At 39.7% G+C, this 23,350-nt stretch overlaps 1 protein-coding gene across 3 annotated transcripts in view; it reads left to right on the top strand.

Annotated features, from left to right (window-relative positions):
* Positions 1-23,350, top strand: part of RABGAP1L (RAB GTPase activating protein 1 like) — a 261,437-nt gene that overhangs the window by 182,475 nt on the left and 55,612 nt on the right. For 2 of the 3 annotated variants that reach the window (XM_075096820.1, XM_075096821.1), the window contains exon 19: positions 13,663-13,791. In XM_075096820.1, coding sequence (XP_074952921.1) covers positions 13,663-13,791 — 129 coding nt within the window. Of the gene's footprint in view, positions 1-5,819; positions 6,046-13,662; positions 13,792-23,350 lie in introns of those variants that run through there. The other variant, XM_075096828.1, reaches the window with a different exon arrangement.

Consider the following 23,350-nt stretch of genomic DNA (forward strand, 5'->3'; position numbering starts at 1 on the left):
AGAAGACTGAAAGCAGAAAAAAACGTTAAATTCATTGGACTGCATTTCTTTAGCAGCAATGAACCCTGATTTATATATTAATGCTATTTCCCCATTATACTGTCTGTTCATAATTTCTAGATATTGGAAACTGGAGATGGTGTTTTCAGGACTGCATATAGTTCTGAGATCGATCGATCGATCGATCAATCGATCTATCTATCTATCTATCTATCTATCTATCTATCTATCTATCTATCTATCTATCTGTCTATCTATCGAGAGAGATATATAGATAATTTTTTTTTTCAGTATCCTGTATATGACTTGTGTACCTAGCAAATCTTGTGATTTTGTGGGAATTTTTTTTCTTAAGTATGTAACTGAAGTAAATAAAAACATGCAAACAGTCATTCCAGATCAGACCTGTAGGCTTATCTACCCCAGTACCTTGTGGCCAACAGTGGATACATGGGAAAGACTGTAAGAACAGGGCAATAATACTCCTTTTTTTCTCTAGAAATTTGTGTCTCAGGGACTCTCTGCGAAAGAAGTAATCTCATGTTTAATAACTGTATGGCTTTTTTTATTCCATGGGTTTGTCTGGTGACTTTTTGTACATGTGAAACTAGCAGCCACGGAGATTTTCTCAGCTTAATTATGGATTGTGTGAAGATGTGCTTCATTTTGTTTGCTCTGAACCTGTCGCCTGTGAGTTTCACATGAGGTTTCTGGTTCCTGTGTTGGAAGGTTTGTTGGACAGTTTGTACCTCTTCACTTTCTCCACACCACTCATGGTGGCATTCTCTGTTTAGATCTCTATTCCTTCCCTATTATTTCCTACCATTTGATTTATTTTGTTGATCTCTGCTGTACACTGAGCTGATATTTTCATAGAACAGTCCACAGTGACTCCAAGATTCACTCCTGAGTAGCAATTGTCAGCTCAGAGTCTATCATTTATATGTAAAATTGATACTGTTCTCCATATGCATCAATTTACATTTGTCTACATTGACTTTCAGTTACTATACTATTGCCCAGTCAGTCTTTTACTGTCCTCCTGCAATTCTTTACTGTAAGCCCCTGTCTTTAAAACCCTGAAAAATTTAGTAGCATTTGCAAACACGATCACCTCGTGATTCACCCTCTTCTTCAAGCCATTTTAGAATTATCCAACCAGCATGGACCCCAGCACAGATTGCTGATGGAATCTACTATGAAAATTAATTGTTTTATCGTGTTCTTCCTAATAATGAAGAAGATGTAGACTTCACTAAATACAGATTACACCGTTGTGATTAGACCAGAACAGAAAGGACAAAGTAATTTCTGATAAGGCAAGAGGTGAAGCTGTTATTGTGGGCATGATGTAATTCATATGGATTTTCAGAGTTGTTCTGGTGCAGAATTGGTATTATCACTTTACAGGAATAAACTAGAAAGAGAACTTTAATCTTTGTTCTTCCAGTTTTAGATTATTTTTAGCTTCTCAAAGTCAGTAGTCTTTGCCACCAAAATGTTAAAGTCAATCCAGTTCCTTTTTGTTTAACAGTTGACATATAAAAGAGAGATGCTATCATACATCAACGTTGATCAATTAGCAATTCATATAGCAATTATGAAAATGTTTAGTTTATCTCAGTACTGACCTTTCGGTACTGTACCCCATTATCATACAAATTTTATATTCTTGTCAACACAAAGCACAAGATAGGAGGCAAGACTAGCAGTGCTTTTGCAGGAAGGACATGGAAAAGGCTGGACTGCTAGCACAGTGGGAATGTGGGCAGGCGGAGGTAGCAGAGAGGGAGAAAGGAACCTGTACAACTCACGTAGGGTCATAATTTTAAAATTATGCAAGGTGGGCAGGTTGCCAGTTTTTACAGCAAGTTGTCATGCTTTGTTAAACACGCAAGCGAGAACACTGTGATCTGGGAACTAAACAGTATGAACACCTAAAAGTAACACATTTGCGTTCAAGCTTTGTGCACTTCTGGCAAAACAGTAAAGATAGAAGCTGCAGTAGTCATGATGGCCCATACTTTTTTCCCCATAGCAAACAGTCCAAGAAGCATGAAGCTACAAAGCTCTCACTTTGAGCATCATAAGATACTAGATAGAAACTCATCATTCTCCTTGGAATTCCATGAGCCTTCCCCAAATATTTTCTCGGTTTTTTCTATGCCTATGTATGTGTATGTTCCATAAAAAGGGGGTCACCTCTACTTTGGCATATATTAAAGTACAGGGTTTTATAAAGGACTCCCCGTAAAGATCCTTGGTATCTTATTACAAAATTCAGAAAATATAGATAATTTCAAGTCATATTCTGTATGTTTTTATTTGCTTAGAGAATATTTTGCCATTAGCCACTTCTTCGGACCTCAGCTGTGTACATCTGAGCAGATCTTAATTGCATCAGTACTATGTGAGCAAACAGATGTTTTGTGGATAGGAAGGCTGGAAACAGAATTTAACTGTACTTAAGGACCAGGTAGCCTACAACATGGAAATCAAAGCACGAGTGATACGTGTTTACCCTAAGTCATTCTATGTACTGTGCAAGTTGCTGCCTTTTTGGCCATTTTCAGTTTTTATGTTGATTTCAGTCAGGCCCTTCTGAAGAATACAGGACAGTGATCTAATGGCATGGATGAGAGTAATGAATTCTACATGAAGGAAGAATCACAATTCCTGGTCAGACATGGATAAAAAATAAAATGTAGTATTCAGTTAGGTTGTAGAAGTGTCTAAGAATAGTAGGAAGTGTAAAAAGTCTCAACCTGCAAATCTGAATGACAGTGCACTGTTATGGTGTGTGAAAGGAATTCCTGAAAAACACGGAGGATTGGATTTCAGTTGGTAATTAAGGGGTGTTTTTGTCAAGCCTTGGAATTTTTTTTATTTTAGAGACCTCTTTTTAAACAAGAAATCCAGGCCTGATGTAAAAATCATAATGATGGTATTAGACCACATCTTGTGGGAAGCTAATCCTGTAGTTAATTTTCCTCATTCTGAAAAATGTGGACCTTATTTATAAGCTGAGTTCATCTGGTTTTAGCCTCTAACTATGGGATCCTATTATAACTTTCTAGAATTAGAGAGTTTATTTAATAATCATTTCATTCCATTTTTCAGAAGCCCAGACCTTACCCAAGATGAACCAAACCAGAATTTTGATAAGGATGAGAGTTAGCTATTAGCTTATTAAAGTCTGATTTATGCAAGGAAGAATTTAAGGCTTTTTACATGGACGGTGCTCTGAATTATGTGTCCCCTCACCTGTTTTGCCCAGAAGTCACCAGTCACCCTGCCCATTCACCTCTGTGCTTCTAGTCAGTTCTGTAACTTCCTTCCCAATACACACAGTATAATGCTCTCATTTCCTTTTTAATGTTTTGAGCAATGTTTTCATTTGCGGGTGCAAGATAGAACATAATGTTTCTAGAATATCACGTTTACTAGTGTGTGTTTAAATTAGATGTAAATACTTTAAAAATTCAGAAAAAGTAGGAAGAGCTACTTCCTTCCCTTTAAACCCTTTCACCCTACAAACATACAGTCTGGTCAGCTGAAAATTTGACCTGTGATGGATAAGCGATTGGCATTGTGGTGTTCACCTATGCACATAAGAACAAACTACATAATATACCAGAATCTCTGGACCTGCATGCTGAGGGAGTATGGAAAGTATAGGAGAGTTCCCATTGTGATCTTTACTATAATCTTAAACTGGAATTAAGTGTGTGTTGGTTATGGTTTCTTTTTTCCTAAGAAAGTTGTGCATAGCTTCTCTTGAAAAGGACCTTGGGAAATACTCCTAATCTCAGCCTATACAGAAAAGCTGTAGCCTCCACCTCTTCAGAACCCTTCAGCTCTGTGGACTAGTCTATACAGAAAAATTTCATCTGCAAAATACTGTTTCACGACCTGAGATACTTAAATCAGCTTTCAGAAGACCACCTGTATTAAATCCAATTCAGTATTGCACAGAATTTGCAGGGGCTTTAGTTGACTTAAATTCCACATCACCAGAGGATAAATCCTTGAGGCCTCATTGTTGTCATCTCTCATCTTTGACCTATGTCTTCTTCTGGTTCTGCTTTAACCATTTTCCTGCCTGCTACATGTGTCACCATAAGCCAAGGTGACCTGTGTGGATGGGGCTATTTTTGGTAGTAATGTCCTGTTTAAAAACAAAAAAAATCATCATCCAAGAACATTTATTTGTATTTGAAAGGAGTCCAGTATGGGTGGTGTATCAGCCTGAATGCAATTAATTAATTTTTCTAATTCTCCTCTGCTTTTTGTAGTACTTAGCTAGACTTGTTCATGGTAAATTAGCTACTCATAAACATGTTTATTATTTCAATTCAATGACCCCATGCTATGGATTTTTACTTTGCATTAGTATTTTAACTAAATATGGTTTTTCTTGACAAGTTAGACAAATGATTTTTAGAGATCAAATATGCACTTGTGGAAGTGTTTGCAATTAGTGTGTTTTAGATCCATAGAGCTCCTCACAATATTATAAATTACCGCCTTTCTGTGTGTTAGATAGGTATGGAATATTACTGTCTGCTCCAGTCAGAACGTGTGTTGTTGTTACACAGCCCATTTGATAATTAGACAATTCAAAAATGAAGTAGCATAAAAACATGCTTTCTGAAGCACAGACCTGTGAATGAAGTAATACCTGCTAGGCTGTCTTTACCCAGATGGCAGAGGCACCTGGCCTGGTCCCTGCATAGGAGAGATGTGAGGCAATTTAAGGTGTGACATCATAGCATTTTCCTTACAAATGAGCAGTTAATTTCTAGAAACAATTCAAATGCATGCGCTGACATCATTCCCGCCCTGCCCATCGTCTCCAGATTTAGAAATGCCTCCAGAGAACACAGTGCTGGAAATTATCATTATTTAAATGATTTAATTTAATCCTGCCCAAGCTGTGCGACGATGGGCTACGGCTTCTCAGCTTCTCAGAAGCCGCCTGCTGCTCTCTCCTCACCAGTAGTCCATCATGATGTCCTTGCCCCTCTCCCATTCATCACCCAGGAGGGTGAGTGTCTCCTGCCCTACCTGCCTGTCTCCGGGTTGCACTGAGTCTGCATTTGCATTATTCAGCAGCAGATCGAATACAAGTCATTATGTCAGCTGGCAGGCTGGTTTCTTCTTAGCCATCGAATGTTAGAGGATGCAGTTCAGATACCGTAAGCCTGGGATTCGACAGCAAAAACCCTCACGGCTGAATTGATTTAAGGTGGATGGGGAGGGGGAGCTCAGCTGTCCAGCCGCTCACTATTGGCTTCTTATTACGGCATTCTCCCCCGAGACGCTCTCTGCATGCTCATTCACCCCCTCCTCCTCCTCCCAGCCCCCTCCTTGCCTACCCCTTCATTACTGATTCACAGCAAGAGGCAGCAGCGGCAGCCGCCACGCTTGTCACGAATCAGAGATTGCAATGAGCTCATCCTTTTCTCTTTGCAGCTTCAGAACTGCCCTGGCTTTATTGCTCTTATTGCTGCTGCTGTCTGCTGGCACACACATCCACAGACACTGAGCCCTGAAAGCTCAGTCTCCCATCTGAGCTTTCCTGCACTAATTTTCTGCCATTTTCCTGCTTTTTAGGTACATTTTTAGATCCATGTTTTCTCTGGTTTGTTTTTCAAATACACTTTGGACTCTGGCTGAGCCGGCACGGTGGATCATATTTTTCCTTGATTCTTAGCAAAGATGCTTTTCTCTTTCTGAGAGGCTGACGGGCGTTGCTGTAGGCAGCCATCCGAGCCCATTTCAAAGATCTGAGGCTGGCTCTTGTAATCTTGCACTTTTTGAAATTACGGTTCAAAGCCTGTTCTTCTCACTCTGGATACTTACTACTTACTGCTCATGGAAGAAGGGGTACCTTGCAAAACCCCGGCTGCCAAGCTCACACCGCCTGTCAAAAAGTCCCAGGACATGCATGACGAGAGAAGCAAGCTGGTGAATGAGTATGCATGTCGGGTGCTGGAACTTCTGGGAATGGGGCATCGCCTATTTGTGCCTCGGCTGCTTGCGGTGAGATCGCATTTTCTTGAAATTAATTCATTGTGAATTTGCCATCTTCCCTCCCAAACCTGCTTCCCCCCCTAGGGTTCTTGACACTGAATGGAGACATGAGATATCTCTTCTTTTTCCTCTCGGCTTCTCATAATGTATCTCCTAAGCACTGAGTTTTCCTTTTTCATGTAAGCTCCGGAGGGCTGGGTGCTAGTCCTGCTAATGGGGATTGGTGCCACTCCTTAACTAGCTTGAAGGGTTCACAACCAGTGCTGTGTTGTTAAAAAAAAAATCTTTCCTAAAGCCATGAACGCTTTTGTTCTCAGTCCTGTAATGATTCCAAATACTCAGCATGCCTGGTCTACTTCTAGATACTGATGAAAAGTGCATTAATGCTCAGCATTTCATACTTTTGATACATTTTATACTTGTGACATCAAAGGTTAGTTATAAGCATTCATAAAAATTCAAGCTATATTTTTGGTTTTCTACTGTTTCTGTGTTTGATTTTGAAAAGGCAGTTGACACTATGTAAAAAAGTTTAAAATACCTGTATAGAATTAGCTGGGAAGCAAATTGTTAAAGATGTTTTCATCCGTCATGCAAATTATGTCTGTATGTGAAATGGCCTGAAATTGGTGTGGCATGTTAGAGTGCAGAGAAGTACACTTCTATCATTTTTACTGCTGTACAAAGCAGACTCAAAACCACAAAGCAGTGGTAAATCCAGAAGTCAGTACCTAGTCCTAGCTGGGTCTGCTCTGGGGTACTGTAACTAAACCTGGCTGCAGCTTGGAGGTACGCTTGGTCTGTGGCCCTGTACACCAGAATGCCATTTTTAATGTGATGCATGTGAAGACAGTTCTTTACTGATCCCAGCCCATTTTCTAGTGGGATGTTGCCTTTTCCTTTATTTCCATACCCTGTGCAGTCCTATACTGTAGTTACATATAGTGACCTGTCTTGCATTTGCGTTGTGCTACTGAAACCTATCTCGGTGTTCTGCAGTACACTCGCTTAAGTGAACGTGTTCTGCATATTATAGCATGTTTAGTGTTAAAAAAAAACAGGTGGGCGGTTGAACCAGTGTGTCCCTGTGCCATGAGATGTTAGATAAATGTAAAAAAATTCACAAACTCTCTGATTGCTAGTGAAGTGCAGCTGAATTTGGATATCTACAGTCACTTGTAGAATTGAGTATAGTGGCTAATAACGCGTGGTTCAATCTGTTGTATGTGTAAGCGTTATTCCAGTTTGCCTCTAAGTGTACCTAAACACTCATCCATCCCACCCTGCTGCTGGTCGCTTGGGCAAGGACTGCCAAATCATTTTGAATTGTTTTTTTGATAAGCTCTAAGGAAAGCAGAGACAAAACCACTAAGCTCTTTTTCACTTGACTTAATCAGGCTTTGTATCTGGCCCTCCAGATGGAGAATACCAGGAAATTTAGCATACTTCATCACCCAGGCAGCTCAGCTTTGCTGAATGACATAATATTGTTTATTAAAAAAGAAGAGGGGAGAAAAGGCAAAATTATACAAATAGTGCTTGTGTTATTAGAGAGCCTTGACTCGTGGAGTCAATGTGATTTCCTGTCAGGTTTTATTAGCTAAATATACCTCTTCTGACATATATCCCTTTTGACATATACCCCTTCCATAGAGGAGGAGAGACACTGATTCTGATGATTTTTTAAAAATGTGAAATCTCTGGGAGCCAAGAATTTGTACTTTAATCAGAATGGATGATACTTCAAAACCTCGGTGTTTCATAAAATTAAGAACTAGATTCTTTTTTACGTGCATAAGCTTCTCCCTCTGCTGTGGTTTTGGGAATAAATGCCTAGGACAGGCAGAATATATGCCATTGTAGTGTTATGTGATAATTGTATCTATAACCTCTATGCCAGCCTTACGAAAATTCAGATCACCTCCTCACTGCATCAACTGACAGCGATGATGGGCAAGCGAAACAGCAGTAATTCTGTGTGGGTTTATCCCCTTTGGGGTGACTATGAAGCTAGTAAATTTTGTGTTTGTGCTTATCCGCATTCATTGGTATTTTATGTGGCAGAATTAACATTGCCTTTATAAGTCTGGAGCTACATATAAATGCAGTGGTGAAATTTTGAGCAGAGGGCTACTACTGGGTGTACACAAGACTATTGCTGCGTTTCAGGATGCCAGCTCATTGCGCACAAAACCAAAGTTATTTTTCCTCCATAATGCTTTTGTCCCAGTGTTTTACAGGGAGCACAGATTTTATTTAGGAAAAACTGTGTTTGACAGTATAGCTTTCACAGTAAAGAAATGGACATAAACGATGCCAGTAAAAGGAGTCTTTTGATGTATTGTGCTAGAAGTGCATGCCAGTGTAACTGTAGTGGCGTAGCTTTACCCATCAAACTTTCCCAGGCCTGGATCCCAAGTTTATCCACCCTCACGCTCCTTGGCATCACAGAAGGTCAACTTCATCCTCATGGAGTCATTGAACAGTTGTCAGGTCTGTGGCTTGTGTTTAAGGGCAGCACAGTGCACAGTCATGCAACATGCAGCACTGCAGTCTTGTTGCTACCAGTGGAAGAGGAACTATCAGGTTAGAAAAAATAACACATACCTTGATTTTACATTGCATACCTTCTTAAAAGAACTTAAACCCACATCTGTGTATGTTAGAGACCGAATATTATGTTCTGAAAAATTAGTGTGAGGATACTTGTAAACATTTTGCATTTACCAGTAGCAAATTAAATAGTGGAGTAGTGTATGGCCAGATTATTTTCAGCCTTTAACTTGGTCTTGCTCCTGACACATGCTCACTGAAGTGTAAAAAAGGCAGTTTATGCTCACTGACATTCTGTAGAAATCTAAATATATATATACTGTATACATAGAACTCTGTAGAAATTTGGCATTTTTATCTGTTTGTATGAAAGAGGAACATTAAATTAAGGAAGTGTAGTAGGGTTGATCAAAATTTCTTCTGCTGTGTTAGTTCCCAGGTGGGAATAGGAGTTGTAGTTGATGTAGTCAGTAATGAGACTGCAGAATTAATAATTGAAGACAGAAAAATTAAATTAAAGAAAAAAGCCAAGGCTTTGTCCTTTGCCTTAATCACAGTTCCCTAAATATTTTGGGGAAGGTGGTAGTAACATTATTTACTTGAAAAAAAAATCACAATTATCACAGTTTAAGTATCTCAAATTCCATTCCTGTTTTTTCAACGTTTGCGGTTTTCCAGAAATTTACTTTTAGATTTGAAAGCTTCCCTAGTACTTCTGGGAAGTGACTTTCCCTTAGTTTCAATCAATCAGTTTAAGATAATTTTATTAATATGTTGAAATACTTAAGCAATGTGGGAAAGACATTTGAGGGCATATTTAGTCAAACCCTAAAAAGCAAGCTGAGACTTTTGGTCATAGTTCTCAGTGAGTTTCCTCGTTTGCCTGGTTTTAAAAATATTTTTTAACCAAAAATATGATTATTTGAAAATTACATCTTGAATAACAAAAAAATGCTCTGAAGTCCCCAGATGTACAAAAATGCAGTGCATCTGCCGAACTTTAATTATTGGCTCATTAAACTTACAGATGGTTTAGTGAAAGAAGTTGTTGATGATTTCCACAAGCTGAGTGATGTGAACCAATGTATTTATGAATCTTTGCCTGTCAAACAGCTGCCAAAAGGTTCCTGGGGTGTCTTTATGATTTATTGATTAAAATCACAAAATTTCAAGAAATGTGAATCTTAGTATGCCAACATTGCTATTTTTAATTTTTTTTTTGTACTGTATACATACATACGCACACACACTGATTTTATGTTGCTTCTTGTTTTTAATCAATACCTGAAGAGGTTAGTTTGCAGAAAATATACCAAGTACTCAACCCAGTTACTGTTGCTCTCAACATGTTACATTGATTTCTTGTGAAATAGTGAAACTAATTTTTTGAACAACAGATTGTTTTAATGTAATTAAAATATTCAAAAAATTAGAGCTGAAAAGTGTAGGCTTTACCACTCATTTTATCAAATTATACAATGTGATGTTTTATAATTTTTCATAACTATGATCTTAGTTCAGCAAACTGGCACAAAAGTTCTTATTTCCATGATTCACCATTATTCTTATGGGATTTTCATTGACTGAAGATTTTTCAGATTGAGACCTCAAAATTCTCAATAGTTACAATTTTATGAAAGTAATTTGTTTGGGGGCTGTTAAAATATTATAACAGTAATTCAAGCAGAAGCCTAGGAGAATTAAATCTGACTAAAAGTTTTACAAGCAGTTGCTGGTTTTCTGACATATTTGTCTCTGCCCCTTTTTGTATTTATTTTTAAATGAAGTGCTATGGGTATAATGGGTAGGTGCATCTGCTTCTGTAAAGTTTGGCAGGGTAATTTAATTTTTGATTATTACATTTTTTAGGGTTTTTGCTCCTCTGATTTCTAAAACAAATCCCAGAACACTCAGTGCATTATGTTAATTTAAGAAAAATAAAATTAAAATGTCTAGCCAGAACGTCTAGGAAGAATACTTGCTTAAAATTAGGATAGCTCAGCCCCTAATAAAATGCTAAAACTTTGGCAAAAAGTGTGTTTGGTGTTTGTTTTGTGCTGGGAGCAACTGTCCAGAAGTCTTAATTGAAAACACCCTCCCACTCTGTTGGAAGCACGTACCAGGCAGTCTGTCTTTCAGCACTGCAGTATCTGAGCACCTTCTGTGTAAAACCAAGACCAGCAGCAAAGTGGGTTTTACAGGTTGGCTGGTGTCCCTTTACACCTGGGGTGAGAGCTGTGCTCGGGCCAGGGTTCGGAGGAGGGTGGGAGAGGCTGCCACAGGGTGAGGAAGAGGAGAGGACTGGAAATGCAGGAGAGCTTGTCTCCAAAGAAGGCAAATTTGCAATGTAACAGGGAAATCTATTTGAACTGTGTAGTGATCACAGCTGTCAGCATCACTGAGAAGGAAGGAGGGAAATCGCTTTCAAGTAAGCTGGTCGTCAAACCATTTACTCCTTTTCGATCAACATTACCCAGCTGAACTTTGTCCAGAAGCAGCCTGGTTGCCAGCGCGGGCATTGGCAGTGATGCTGTGTGCTGCCTGTGTGACAGACTGCTCCCACCACACTCTACAACTTGCAGGTAATCTTAAATATAGCCCATTGTGGATATGAAAAGGTGATCTAGTCTCAAGTGTGGCAAAAGTATATATAACCTCAGTAAAACTTGTCCAGGAGAAATACGATGTTAGGAAGAGGAAACGGATGCCCTGGCCATGGCTGCGTTCATGAGTGGGTCTGTTTCATTAGATACCCAACTGCACCAGCTTTCTGTCAACACTACATCGGTCTTATCTGATTGAGTCTCAGCCAAGGAGTCCTCCTGCCAAAGTTTTTGTGAACAGAATCAGATGTGATAGTTTGTAAAGCCAAACATTTCTCATCAGCATCTGAAGGCAGCTTTTCTTGTGTCCCTGCAGTGATGACCCAGCAGCTTCCTTGGCTGTGAAGGAAGGGACAATCAAATAGATCTTGCGAGAACTCTGAGGATTTTGATGACAGAAAGCTGTCTGCCTTAAAAATGCTGCAGTCATGGGAAAACAGATCCGTTGAAGCTACTCCAGTTGGCTTTGGAGTTTTCTCGCTCTTTCCTTGTGATTAAGTAGCAAAAACTACTATGGAGTGCCCATTAGGGTATGCGGTGTAATAATCTCCAAAAATACATAGGATGATAGGTAAACATGCATTATGTTGATTTTGTACTTACAGGCTCTTGACTGGGGAAATCAAAGGGCATGTTGCTGTGCCCGTTCCCAGAGTGAAAGAGAGGGCACAGAGCAGTGAGGATTATCAGTGTTTGGGTGGCACGCCTTTGATGGCAGCTCATGCTCTCCACTATCAAAGATACATGATTATGAAAATACCCCCTTAACTTCTGTTGCTGTTCCAAGTCTGGTACATAATTTAAAATCCCTTAAAAACTCTTCTCCCTTCCCCCACCAAATAAAAATTTGGGTAAATTGCTATTTTTGAAAGACCCTCTGGGTAGGGTGCTGTAGCATTTTTGGCAGGAAAGTGGAGTATGTCAAGGTAGGTTTGAGTATTACTGTTATGTGCTTCCAGTACCTGCAGTACCATATTCAAGTTCAGTTTGCTTTGGGAAACAATATTTTTGTACTTCTGAGAAGGACTTTTACGTAGTAGCTTTAATTATTGTCATGTAAATGAGCTAGTGGTACTAGTCTGTAGGGTGCGTAGGGAGGATGTGTAGATAAAAGTAAAATTTTCTCTACATTGTAGTGAGAATTATATTTAATTTCTTTAAAATGAATTTAACACTCAAGAGAAATAATAGTATCATCGAGCCTCAGCTCTTGCCTGTGAAAGGCTGCACAGTTTCACCCAGTTCTCCCTGTGTAGAGCCAAATCTCTTGTGTTTGGCTGAAGTGTGTTTTCTGGAAAGACATTGTCTGAAATTGGAGACAGCAAAGGATTTTGAGTGGATGACAGTGTAGTTAAGAATCAAACTTTGAAGCTATGTGTCTGTAATAGATCTACTGTACATAACAAGGCAAAAAATGGCAAAGGGTGTTCTTCATGAGAAAGCAGACGATGCACACATGAAAATGTTGGCGGTGGTACCTGAGCAATTAATTCAGCAATTAACCTTCGAAAAGAACCTGTGCTGCTCCTCAGGTATTTGTAGTAACAAAACTGCGATACACAGTGCTGGTCTCCATGATGCTAGTCTGTACGTTGATGCATTTTTGTTCACTCTTTCTGGGTTAAGGATCTTGAAATTCACATTTTTGAGATTATGTTCTCAATGTCTTGTCTGGACGCAGAGTTTCTGTGAACCAATTAAAGGAACCATCCCAAGGCTTGGTGTTTCATATCTTCTAAATCTCTCAGTGTACTTCTTAGGATATCTAAAAATGAATACATTTGTCCCTGTGAATCATATTACTCTGTTAGTAGCAGAACTGGTTTAATGTTGAATGTTTAACATTTTCTGACCTGTTAAGCTTGATACCACACTGAGAAGCACCGTATTATGAGAGATATAGAAATAAGCATGTAAAACATTTTTCTGGCATAGTGTTCTTTGAGAAATTGTGTCACAGACTTATGCACATTGACTTGCTGATGCCTCTTATGAGTCATATGCATTTCTGCTTCTGCTGTTCATGTCTGCAACCATATATATCTATATATACATTGTCTTTCTGAGGACAGCATTATGAGAATCAGCAATGGTCTAATGCACAAGCTCTCTAGAAAAGATTATCAATTCTCCTAGGTTTTTGTTGCTTTCCCGCCACCCCCCCCCAACTGAGTGACATCTTGACAGGCTGAGCCAGAATCCCTTTCTTACCCTGCAGGTATAGAAGGATAAAATACATTAATGTGTTACAGTCCTCTGATTGTGCTGCTCTGCCTAGGATTCCTTGGATATGCTTTAGCCTCTGTTTTGTTTTATGAGGTAGGGGTTAGAGAGCTGATTTCAAGGAGGATGTTTTTGAGCTAATGTGAATGTTGATGGTTTGGAATATGTTCAATGAATGACAAATCCAGTAAAAGAGCATGACTGCATGTTCTCTGTGTTTACTGTAGTTCCCTGTGTTTAATTGCAGACCTCAAAAGAGGACCTTCTACAAGCTGATTTTGAAGGAGCTTTAAAATTCTTCAGGGTTCAGTTGCCCAAGAGGTACAGAGCTGAAGAGAACGCCAGAAGACTGATGGAACAAGCTTGCAACATTAAGGTAAGGATGGTATTCGTTTCTCCTTATTCACCCAGGGTTTTTACAGGAAAAGTAAGGTGCAATATTAAGAATGGCAGTAGCATGTGGAAAGTAAAGTAATTAAATCATCAATTTATTACTTTTTATATATGTTTGTATATTTATACACATACGCGCACACACTTTTTATATTTAAAGAAAGTAAAGCTCAGCTTTTCCTTCTTTGTCTGCTTTGGCACAAGCTAATAATTTAAGTAGAAAACTGATGCATGATCGAACAATCTGAATTATCAGAACTCCCTAACTCATTAATTGATTTATAAACAGTGATTACACTAAACCGATTAATCAAATGTATGATAATCATGCAACCAAAGGTCAGATGTTATTTGTTTTACCCAGAAGCTATTTATTTTACTAGTTCTGCTGCATAATACTGTGCTGGTTTTGGCTAGGATAGAGTTAATTTTCTTCCTAGTAGCTGGTATAGCGCTGTGTTTTGGATTTAAGATGAGAATAATGTTGATAACACACTGATGTTTTAGCTGTTGCTGAGCTGTGCTTACACCAGTAAGGACTTTTCAGCTTCTCATACTGCCCTGCCAGCGAGGCGGCTGGGGGTGCACAAGAAGCCAGGAGGGGACACAGCCAGGACAGCTGACCCCAACTGGCCAAAGGGCTATTGCATACCATATGACGTCATGCTGAACAAAAACGGGGGGCAGTTGGCTGGGTGGGGGGGCACAGCTGCAGCTCAGGGTTTGGCTGGCATTGGCCATGGATGGTGAGCAATTGCATTGTGCATCACTTGTTTTGTGTATTCTTTTATCATCATTATTATTATTTTCCCTTCCTTTTCTGTCCTATGAAACTGTCTTTATCTCAACTGATGAGTTTTACCTTTTTTCTGATTCTCTCCCCTGTCCCACTGAGGGGGAGTGAGCGAATGGCTGTGTGGTGTTTAGCTGCCTGCCAGGTTAAACCATGACAAAACCAGTTATATTGTGGCAGAAACTTAGTTCTGTTTTTATAACAAGCTTCCCAAGACAGAATATCTTTTCATATTCTACCCTATCCAAGACCGTACTGCAAAAGGTAGGCTTCTTTGAGCGTCTGGAGCACAAGTATTGGGCTTGTAATGAATGATGGCAAGTTAGAGAAGTCTGACTGTAAGTTTTTGAGGGTGGAAGACTGTTACAAATGGCCAGAGGTTCATAAACCTGTCATTTGAAAGGTCTGCTATTTTTTCTGGGATTTTTTTATTGGAGTATGTATAACTATGGATGGGCTTAACAGTGATCTTGAAAAAAAGTGCTTTTGTTATTTCTTGGAGTGGGAGCACTGATGGGAAATGTGGTTTTGGTGTGGGTGTGGCTTGATAATGGGCCAAGAACATCCCATGAGAAAGAATGCACGTCTAACACTCCACCTTTTTTTGTATCTCTCTCAATATATTTATTAATCTGCTTTTGTGCTGCTTAATTTCATAGTTAATTAAGCAAGGGCTTTTTCCATAGCAGTTAAAACTCCTATTTTGTGAAAGAGTGAGGCTTGCTGTACTAATGTTTATTCCAGCCAGAAAAAAAGATCTGTGCAAAGGTTTTATTAAAATTGGACTTGAGATTTGAGCTCTGCTACTGAAAGAGAGTATTTGGGAGTAAAAGACTACAGTTTGACATTTAGTGTTTAGTCCTTTGCTCAGTTCTTGAAAATGAGTAATTTAAGGACTTACCAAGTACAATAAAATTATCCTTGTATTGTTTACTTAGTGTGTATTCTTCTGATGAGAGGTTAAAAAAGAAGTCCTCATGGTACTTTTTAGAGAGATATTTGTCAATTTTCCTGGGCCTACCTTTCTCATTTTCTTGTGTAATATATTGTGTGCCATATGACGATATTTTTCATTCATTTTTCGTTTTGTATTGGGTGTATATGTGTGTGATGTGTTTTGTTGGGAAAGTATTTTATAATGAGTTTAAGGCAGATGGTCAGTGCATGGTGCCTCATATGGGTTCAGCACATAGGGCCTTTCAAAAGCAGAGTATAAAATTCTGAACTGTTGACATGAATGGGAAGGCAGCTGAAGGACTTGACAGTGAATCCACTGCCTATGCAGGATTTTGCACGTTCCGGATTCCAGCCTGTAAGAGAGAAGCATGGAAGAGGACAGCAGACATGGAGTCAAGGCACTCTCCTGTGTGTTACAGAAGTACACAAGGGCTAGTAGGAATTTTTGGAATGGAGGGAGAATTCAGGGCTGAGACCTGGGGTTATTAGGGATGGGAAAAAGTAGAAGATTTACATTACCTTCTGCTGTGTTAGTAACACCCCACCCTTGCCAGGAGTATAGTTGGGAGTTCGGTTCTGCCAAGTCACTGGGCATGTGACTCATTCCTCATTCAAGTATAAGACATAGGAGGGGATCTGGACTGTGTCCTGAACTCAGTCAGTCTTTTGAGTTAAGCTAGGAACAACTAAGCACGTGGAGAGGATTGTTCTGAAACTCAGAGCCTTTTAGTTAAGGTTGTTGTCAGGATTAATGGCATAGTTAGGAAAGTTAATCTAAATAAGGAAAACTCTGAACCTAAGGTGGTATATTTAAAACAGTGAAAATGTGAAAGACTTCAAGAACTTATTGTGAGGAAAAGCAGTGCAGGATCTTATTGGAGGGGTGGGTGGTAATTACTTTAAATGAATCTGTTTTCACTCACTTGCACTCCCCCTGTCATAGATGCCACTCATACTGATACCCATGTGCTCACCATCACTAAGGCTTCTGTCTGGCTAGGATCATCCCTTGTGTGTGGTGAGGATGAGGGGCAGTGGCTATAAAGTCCTCACTAAGTCTCATGGGTTCCTCTTGATTAATGACAATAAACAGCCTTTTAGACAAAGTTTTTATACTTCTTAGGAGTCAAACAGTTCTCATGGTGTGATCGTTCCCTCAGAAGCTTGCTTGCTCCACCCTGTCATTGCTATCCTTTGTCTCTGTTTCCTCACCGTGGGTGGGTTTGTGGCTTCCAGTCTGTTTTTGTGTTGCAGTGGTGACGTGCTGTAGCTTTTCTGTGGGTCTTGACTGGCTGGTCATCTCTAATACGGCCTCACCAGGGTGCCAGCCTTCTGATCTAGATGTAGCAAACATTTCTGATTGTTTGCCAGCTTGACTGCTGTCACTCGTGTCCTTGCTTATCAATACTTGCTGTTCTTGTAGCCCTTTCTCTCTCTATCGTTTCTTCTGGTGCTTTTGTGTGCAGACACTTCCATTCATACTTCTTTCAGACTGCTCTTAGTATTTCTGGTAGGCATCCCTACTGAGTGATTATGTGATGCCTTAACCCTGTTAACTCGATGTCCCACATTAAATTAAAACACACAAGGGTTGAACTGACTTCACATTCACAGTTTCTATTTATTTGGATCAATTTTTCTCACTTTTGCCAACTCGAATGTCCTTAGAGAGCCAAATCTGAATCACAGGAACATGATCTCTGCCTGGAGATGGCACATTAACTATTTGATAGGTGGAAAAGAAAATCAGCTCATAATGAAGAAGGTGACTGGGAGTCATCAATATGGTTTTATGAAGGGTAAATCATGCTTAACCAACCTGATAGTCTTAAGCGATGAGATGACTGCCTTGGTGGACGGAGATGAGAGCTGAAGATGTTGTTCATCTCAAATACAGCAAGTATAGACACTGTCTCCCAAAACATCCTTCTAGACAAACAGATAAAGTATGGACTAGATAAGTGGCCAGTGAGGTGGATTGAAATCTGGCTGAATTGCTAGGTTCAAAGGGTTGTGATCAGCAGCAGGATGTCCATTTGGAGGTCAGTCATTAGTGTCGTACCTCAGAGGTTGATATTGTGACCAGTAGTGCTTAGCCTCTTCATTAATGACCTGAATGATGGAGCAGAGGACATCTTCAACAAGTTTGCAGATGACAGAAAGCTGGGAGGAGTGGCTGATAGACCAGATAGGTGTGCTGCCATCCAGAGGGACCTCAACAGGCTGGAGAAGTGGGCCGGCAGTAATCTCATGAAGTTCAACAAAGGTAAGTACAAGGTCCTGCACCTGGGAGGAACAACCCCATACACTAGTACCTGCTGGTACCAGGCACGGGTACTGGCTGGAAAGCAGCTTGGTAGGAAAGGACCTGGGCGTCCTGGTGGACACCAAGTTGAGCATGAGCCAGCAGTGAGCTCTTGCTGCAAAGGCCAGTGGTATCTTGGGCTGCATTGGGAGGAGTGTTGCCGGCTGATCAAGGAAGTGATCCTTCTCTACTCAGCACTGGTGAGACACATCTGGACTACTATGGCCAGGCCTGGTCTCCCCAGGGCAAGGAGACACAGCTACAATGGTGAGAGTGTAGTGAAGGGCTGTGAAGACGACTAAGGGACTGGAGCATCTGTCCTGTGAGGAGAGGCTGAGAGAGCTGGTGCTGTTTAGCCTGGAGAAGAGAGGGCTCAGGGGGATGTTATCAATGTAGATAAATTCCTGGTGGGAGGAACTAAAGAATAGGGAGCCAGGCTTTTCTCAATGGTGTCCAGTGAACAGACAAGAGGCAGTGGGCACAAAATGAAATAAAATAAGTTATTTATTTAAAAGCTATTTATTTGTTTGTTAACTTCAGGGGTGATCAAGACACAGGAACAGGTTGCCCAAGGAGGCTGTGGAATCTCCATCTGTGGAGATATTCAAAATGCAACTGGCCCCGAGCAACCTGCTGTAGGTAAGCTTGCTTCAAGGGGTGGTTTAGGCAAGATGTTCTCCAGAGGTCCCTTCCAACCGCAACTATTCCGTGGTTCTATAATTAGATATTATATTTATGGTATTTATTTACAAACAGGAGCTAATAATTACAGGAGTTGACATGCTTAAATAGGAAATTATAGTCTTGATAACCATCACTAGAAGAGGTATGAGAGGGAATGAGAGGTTACAGGAGGAGTAGCTGTCTTGTTGGATGCGGCAAAACTTGCTCTGTTGAAAAAAACCCAAGCAAGACCCTTAAACATGCGGGTTTTTTTTCTGCTGTATGAATTAGACACTGTCTTTCAACTGCATCTCACTTCTGTATTAGCATTTGTAGACTAAACACCAGATGCTTCTCGAGTAAGTATCACACAGTAAGTGCCAGGGAGTATTTTCTTTAGGTTTCTAAGCTAATTACTGAGGCATAGAGATGTGAAAACAGAGTCATGATATGCCCAGGTTTCATAGTCTGTATCTTTTCCAGTGTTTCTTTTTAGTTTGTTCCTGTATTACTTCAAAAGAAGGTAGGAGTTTAACATGTAGTAATAATCCACCTCTCCTTGCTTCCTTTTTTTTTTTCTTGAGCTCTAGCTGACATGGTTCTAGAGAAGGCAAATGATATATACTCAGTGTTTTTTCTCCTTAATTTCACAACTTCTAAGTTTAACTCACGAGTTCAGGGCCTAACACTTGGATTTTGAAAGTGCTGTATTGGCAATAGTTTTATCATCCTGTTTTTAAAGGAAAAATAATTACGATCAATCTCTCCCTTAAGAACAGCTCTGCGAATATGAAGGAAAAGCTCTTATTAATTGAAAATTGTATATAAAATGCTGTACAGAATGTCTCATTCTGATGATTACTCACCAGGTCTGAATTTTGATCATTTACCAGTAAGGAAATCGTTGTGAACAGAGTCAGTGGAATTAGAAATAATATTAGTATTTCCAGCAGGTGATTGTTGGGCAGTGTTCCATGGTTTAGGAATGTTTTAAACTAATTCATACTATGAAATAATATGGCCTAAGAAAATACCCTTTGTTTTTGTTATATGCATGTTACATGCATATATGTAAAGTTAGGGTCATGTTAATACCTGGCTGCTGGATTACAGCTAACATTTGCAGAGTACAAGGTATATTCAAATGGAAGAGGCTGAGTCTATGAAGACATCTGCTGAGACTCTCAGGACAGATAGAGCCCAGTATTGCACATATTTCCCAGCTCAGGAACAGTCAGAGGAGAAGGACATTAATTCTCCGAGTAGGGTGTCAGATGCTAATTAAAGGGTTAATGAAATTTAATAAAAGATGAAAATTTTGTTCATGAACAGGAGATCCTACTCCTTCGTTTCCTGTTAATTTTCTAATCTATAATGAGCATACCTTTCATTTTGTGATGGCCTTTACAGAGGGCAGGGTATGTTTCTCCCTGAGTAGTCAGTAACAATTACGGTTGTAAATATGAGTTTGGGAATGATAATTTTCTGCCTGACCAGAGCAGGCTGCATATTATATCTCTAGAATAAGGAACTACCCTAATTTCCTACTTCATAGAATGAATACCAGTGCTTTTTGTACTCATGCTTTTGAAGGGGGGTGCTTTTTTCTCTCTTTACAAGGTATTTCAGAGGTTTTTCTATGTCTCTGGAAGCCCAATTTGATAAATGAAATAAGAAGGAGCCTATTCTAGATCAACAAGGGTTAAGCTTGATGGTGCTATTTTATTAAAACAACTAACACATTCTGCATACTTGCTAAATCTGCCTCTGCAGAGGCAGATCTAAGTCTGCAAAAGTTGCCTTTTGCATCTCATAATGCAGTTTCTCTTGTAGAGATTTGTGTACATCCTAAAGAAATTGTAATGTCCTTTGATTTTAATATAGGAAGCCTGTCACCTCTATTCTTACACCCAACTTCTGTCAGTCGAGTTGCAGAATGGGAGAAAATAAGTCTCACTGAAAGATTTTCTCCATATGAAAATATCCTGGTTTGACAGTTTTCAAGTGAACTCAGGGAGTTGTGCCCGTTTCTCCATGACTGTGCTGTGATCTTTGGAAATTGAGCAGAGCTAACTTTCAAAATGTGTTATGTTGCAGATCTAGAAATGCTGTGAAGTCGAGTGTAGCAGACAGGTGGAGAGACATGGGGAAGTTAAGTGTGGGTTTACTTGTGCCCAGTGAAGAAGAGGGGAACAGGTGGGGTGGGCTATACAGGAACTGAGTAAAGGAACCTGCAGGGAAGATTTCTCTGTTTATGGGGCAGCATCTGTAATATCTTCTTTTACATGGCTCTGGGATTATGGTGACTCCTTTTCTTACCTTCCATCCTCATTCAAGGCAGGAAGGTCCTGGTATATTGAAGTTCTTCTAAGAGAAGCTTCTTCCTAACCATGTAAACCTCTCCCCCCTTTGGAGGAAATAAGGTTCCCCAGCAGACCCAGCAGTGTTACAGAGTTGCTGCTCTCAGCACCTTAGGTGAGAAAAGCAAATGGCCGTGAGGAAAGAATGTGCCTTTTTAAATGCAAAGCAAACTCACACATTTTTGTCACCTGTCACTGTACTGACAAGGTTACTGATCCCTCCTGGGCACACCCACAGTCATGGCTTGCACCAGGACCCTTGTATGGTTCATGGAGAATAGCTCTACTAGCGGGCTTGAAAAGAAAAGGCTGAGGTAGCAGGAGCTGTGCTGAGCTTTTTCTCATTTCAGAATTGTTCTTTGTGTAGTTCTAAAACAGTTTTACTTTAATAACGTTGCTATTTAAATGTTTTGAATTCAAACTGGTATTTTGAAGCTCACACCTTACTGATGTGGGTGAATTACTTTGTTCATACATCTGTTGCTGTTTTATCTGGAAGCAATTTTTTGCAGGCATGGTTTAACAGGGAATTATGTATTGATTTATGTGAGTTTCAATGGAAAGGAGTAAAAATAGCTCAGCTGCTCTCTTCTCTCTAGTGCTTTCTCTCTCTTTGTGTTTATATGTATATATGTGTATTTATCTAGATACTCAGGTTTTTTTTGGTATTGTGAGAGGTGGAAAGACAACACAAATTCAACAGAAAAGCAAAGGAGATAACTGCAGAAAGGCCCTGAAACTGCACAAGGCTTTTATTCCTTTGGTTCTACCAGTGATGTGTCTAATTAATCTTCCAATATAAAGGACAGGGAAAAAATTGCTCATTTATCAACTTCTCAAGAAAAGGCCAAACTAAATTGAAAAGAATTGTGTTTAGATCTATAGAAAGCCCTGCTGTGCCTGTGTGAGATTTCTTATTAAAAGCCAATGATCAATTCCACTTACTGTGTCTGCGCCGTTATCTCCAAAGTGCAGGATCCTATTGTCGTTGTAAGGAGGGTCATGGTTTTTAAAGCCTGCTCTGTTTTCTGCTCCATCTTCCTCCTTTCTGCTTGGCTTTGTTGTATAGTACAGTGCAATGAACTGGCACCTGAAAATCAGATTAAAGTGCCTACAGTGGAATTGGACGTTTAATATTATCATCATCTTGGTAATAAGGATTAACAATGTCATGCATTTAAAAAGTCAGCTTCAGCCATGAAATACTTACTGAACTCTGCATATCTGGATTTCCAGTGAGCAGACATGTTCCCTGGTAGTGAGGTTATATTTTCATGGTGTTTAAACATTAGTAAGGCTGTTCAGTTGGTTTGGTTTGGTTTGGTTCTTTTTTTTTTGTTTGCTCTGAGTTGACATTGTAAATTAAATTAGGTAGATTGTTAACTTTTATGAACAGGAAAGGAATATGATTTTGTTATTAATAATTAAATATAACCACATTTTAACAATCTAAAGTAGCTCTACAACCTGAGTACAAATATTTCTGGGTCCTTGTGGTAGTCATTTGTTGGCACGTGTGCTTGTACTTCCATGAATAATGGCATCAACAAGAGTAGTGTTGAAGGTAAGGATCTTTAAAGAACTATGAAGGTTTGAGGTGGAAAAATGGACAGAAATATTCGTCGTCTGTATCCCCAGCAACTATATTGCAGCATATAACATGGTGAGACTTGCCCTAAGTATCAGTGGTTTAATGCAGATAAAGGTGTGGGTGATGTCTGAAAACGGTTCCGTGGTCTCGCAGGCCACCTAAACTTGTTGTGTTCAGCTTTGTGCTGTCAGGAGTCATGGCTTTCCAGGATAACAAATGTTTTCCCGTTCAGAACCAAAGAAGGAAAGCATACTCAGAAGGTCTTTTGGCTGAAGCTTTTTTAATCTGTCTCTTTCCTCCTGGATGATTAACAGCTCCTTTCCATCCTTGATTCTGAAAATAGTACAGAGAGCAAGAGACGAAGGTGGCAGGGAGTCGCACTGTTCCGTCTTCCACCATCTTTGCCACGATTTGTCTAAAATAACTCAGCTCTATGAGTAAGAGGAAGTAAAAATTTTTCCCAAGCTGAATTCGACACATTTGAATCCCAGATGCAGGTTGGCTGGAGGATTGATTGATCTCCCATAAGGTGACGCATTAAAATGTTCTACATAAAGTTTTCTACCACCAGTGGTCTGTATGCCCAGCAGTAGCAGAGTATAGATTTACTATTGTCAGCATAACAGTCGTCTTAGTTGTTCTTTAGAAGAGGAAGCCTAAACTCTCTCTTCTTATGAAGGAAACAAACCCAGTAACTTAACAGAAAAAAGTATCTATACAGAGAAGTATAGATAGAGAGATCAACAAACCTGTTCAGGCTTAAGATGGAGAATCTCCCTGGAGGTGAAAATTCATCTGTACTTCTCCTGGGCCTGTTTGAAGCAGTCACATCTGAGGAAACATGTAGCATCTCAGCAGTAAGTAGCATAGCGG

The sequence above is a fragment of the Phalacrocorax aristotelis genome, chromosome 6 (assembly GCF_949628215.1).
Source record: "Phalacrocorax aristotelis chromosome 6, bGulAri2.1, whole genome shotgun sequence".
Classification (NCBI taxonomy): domain Eukaryota; kingdom Metazoa; phylum Chordata; class Aves; order Suliformes; family Phalacrocoracidae; genus Phalacrocorax; species Phalacrocorax aristotelis.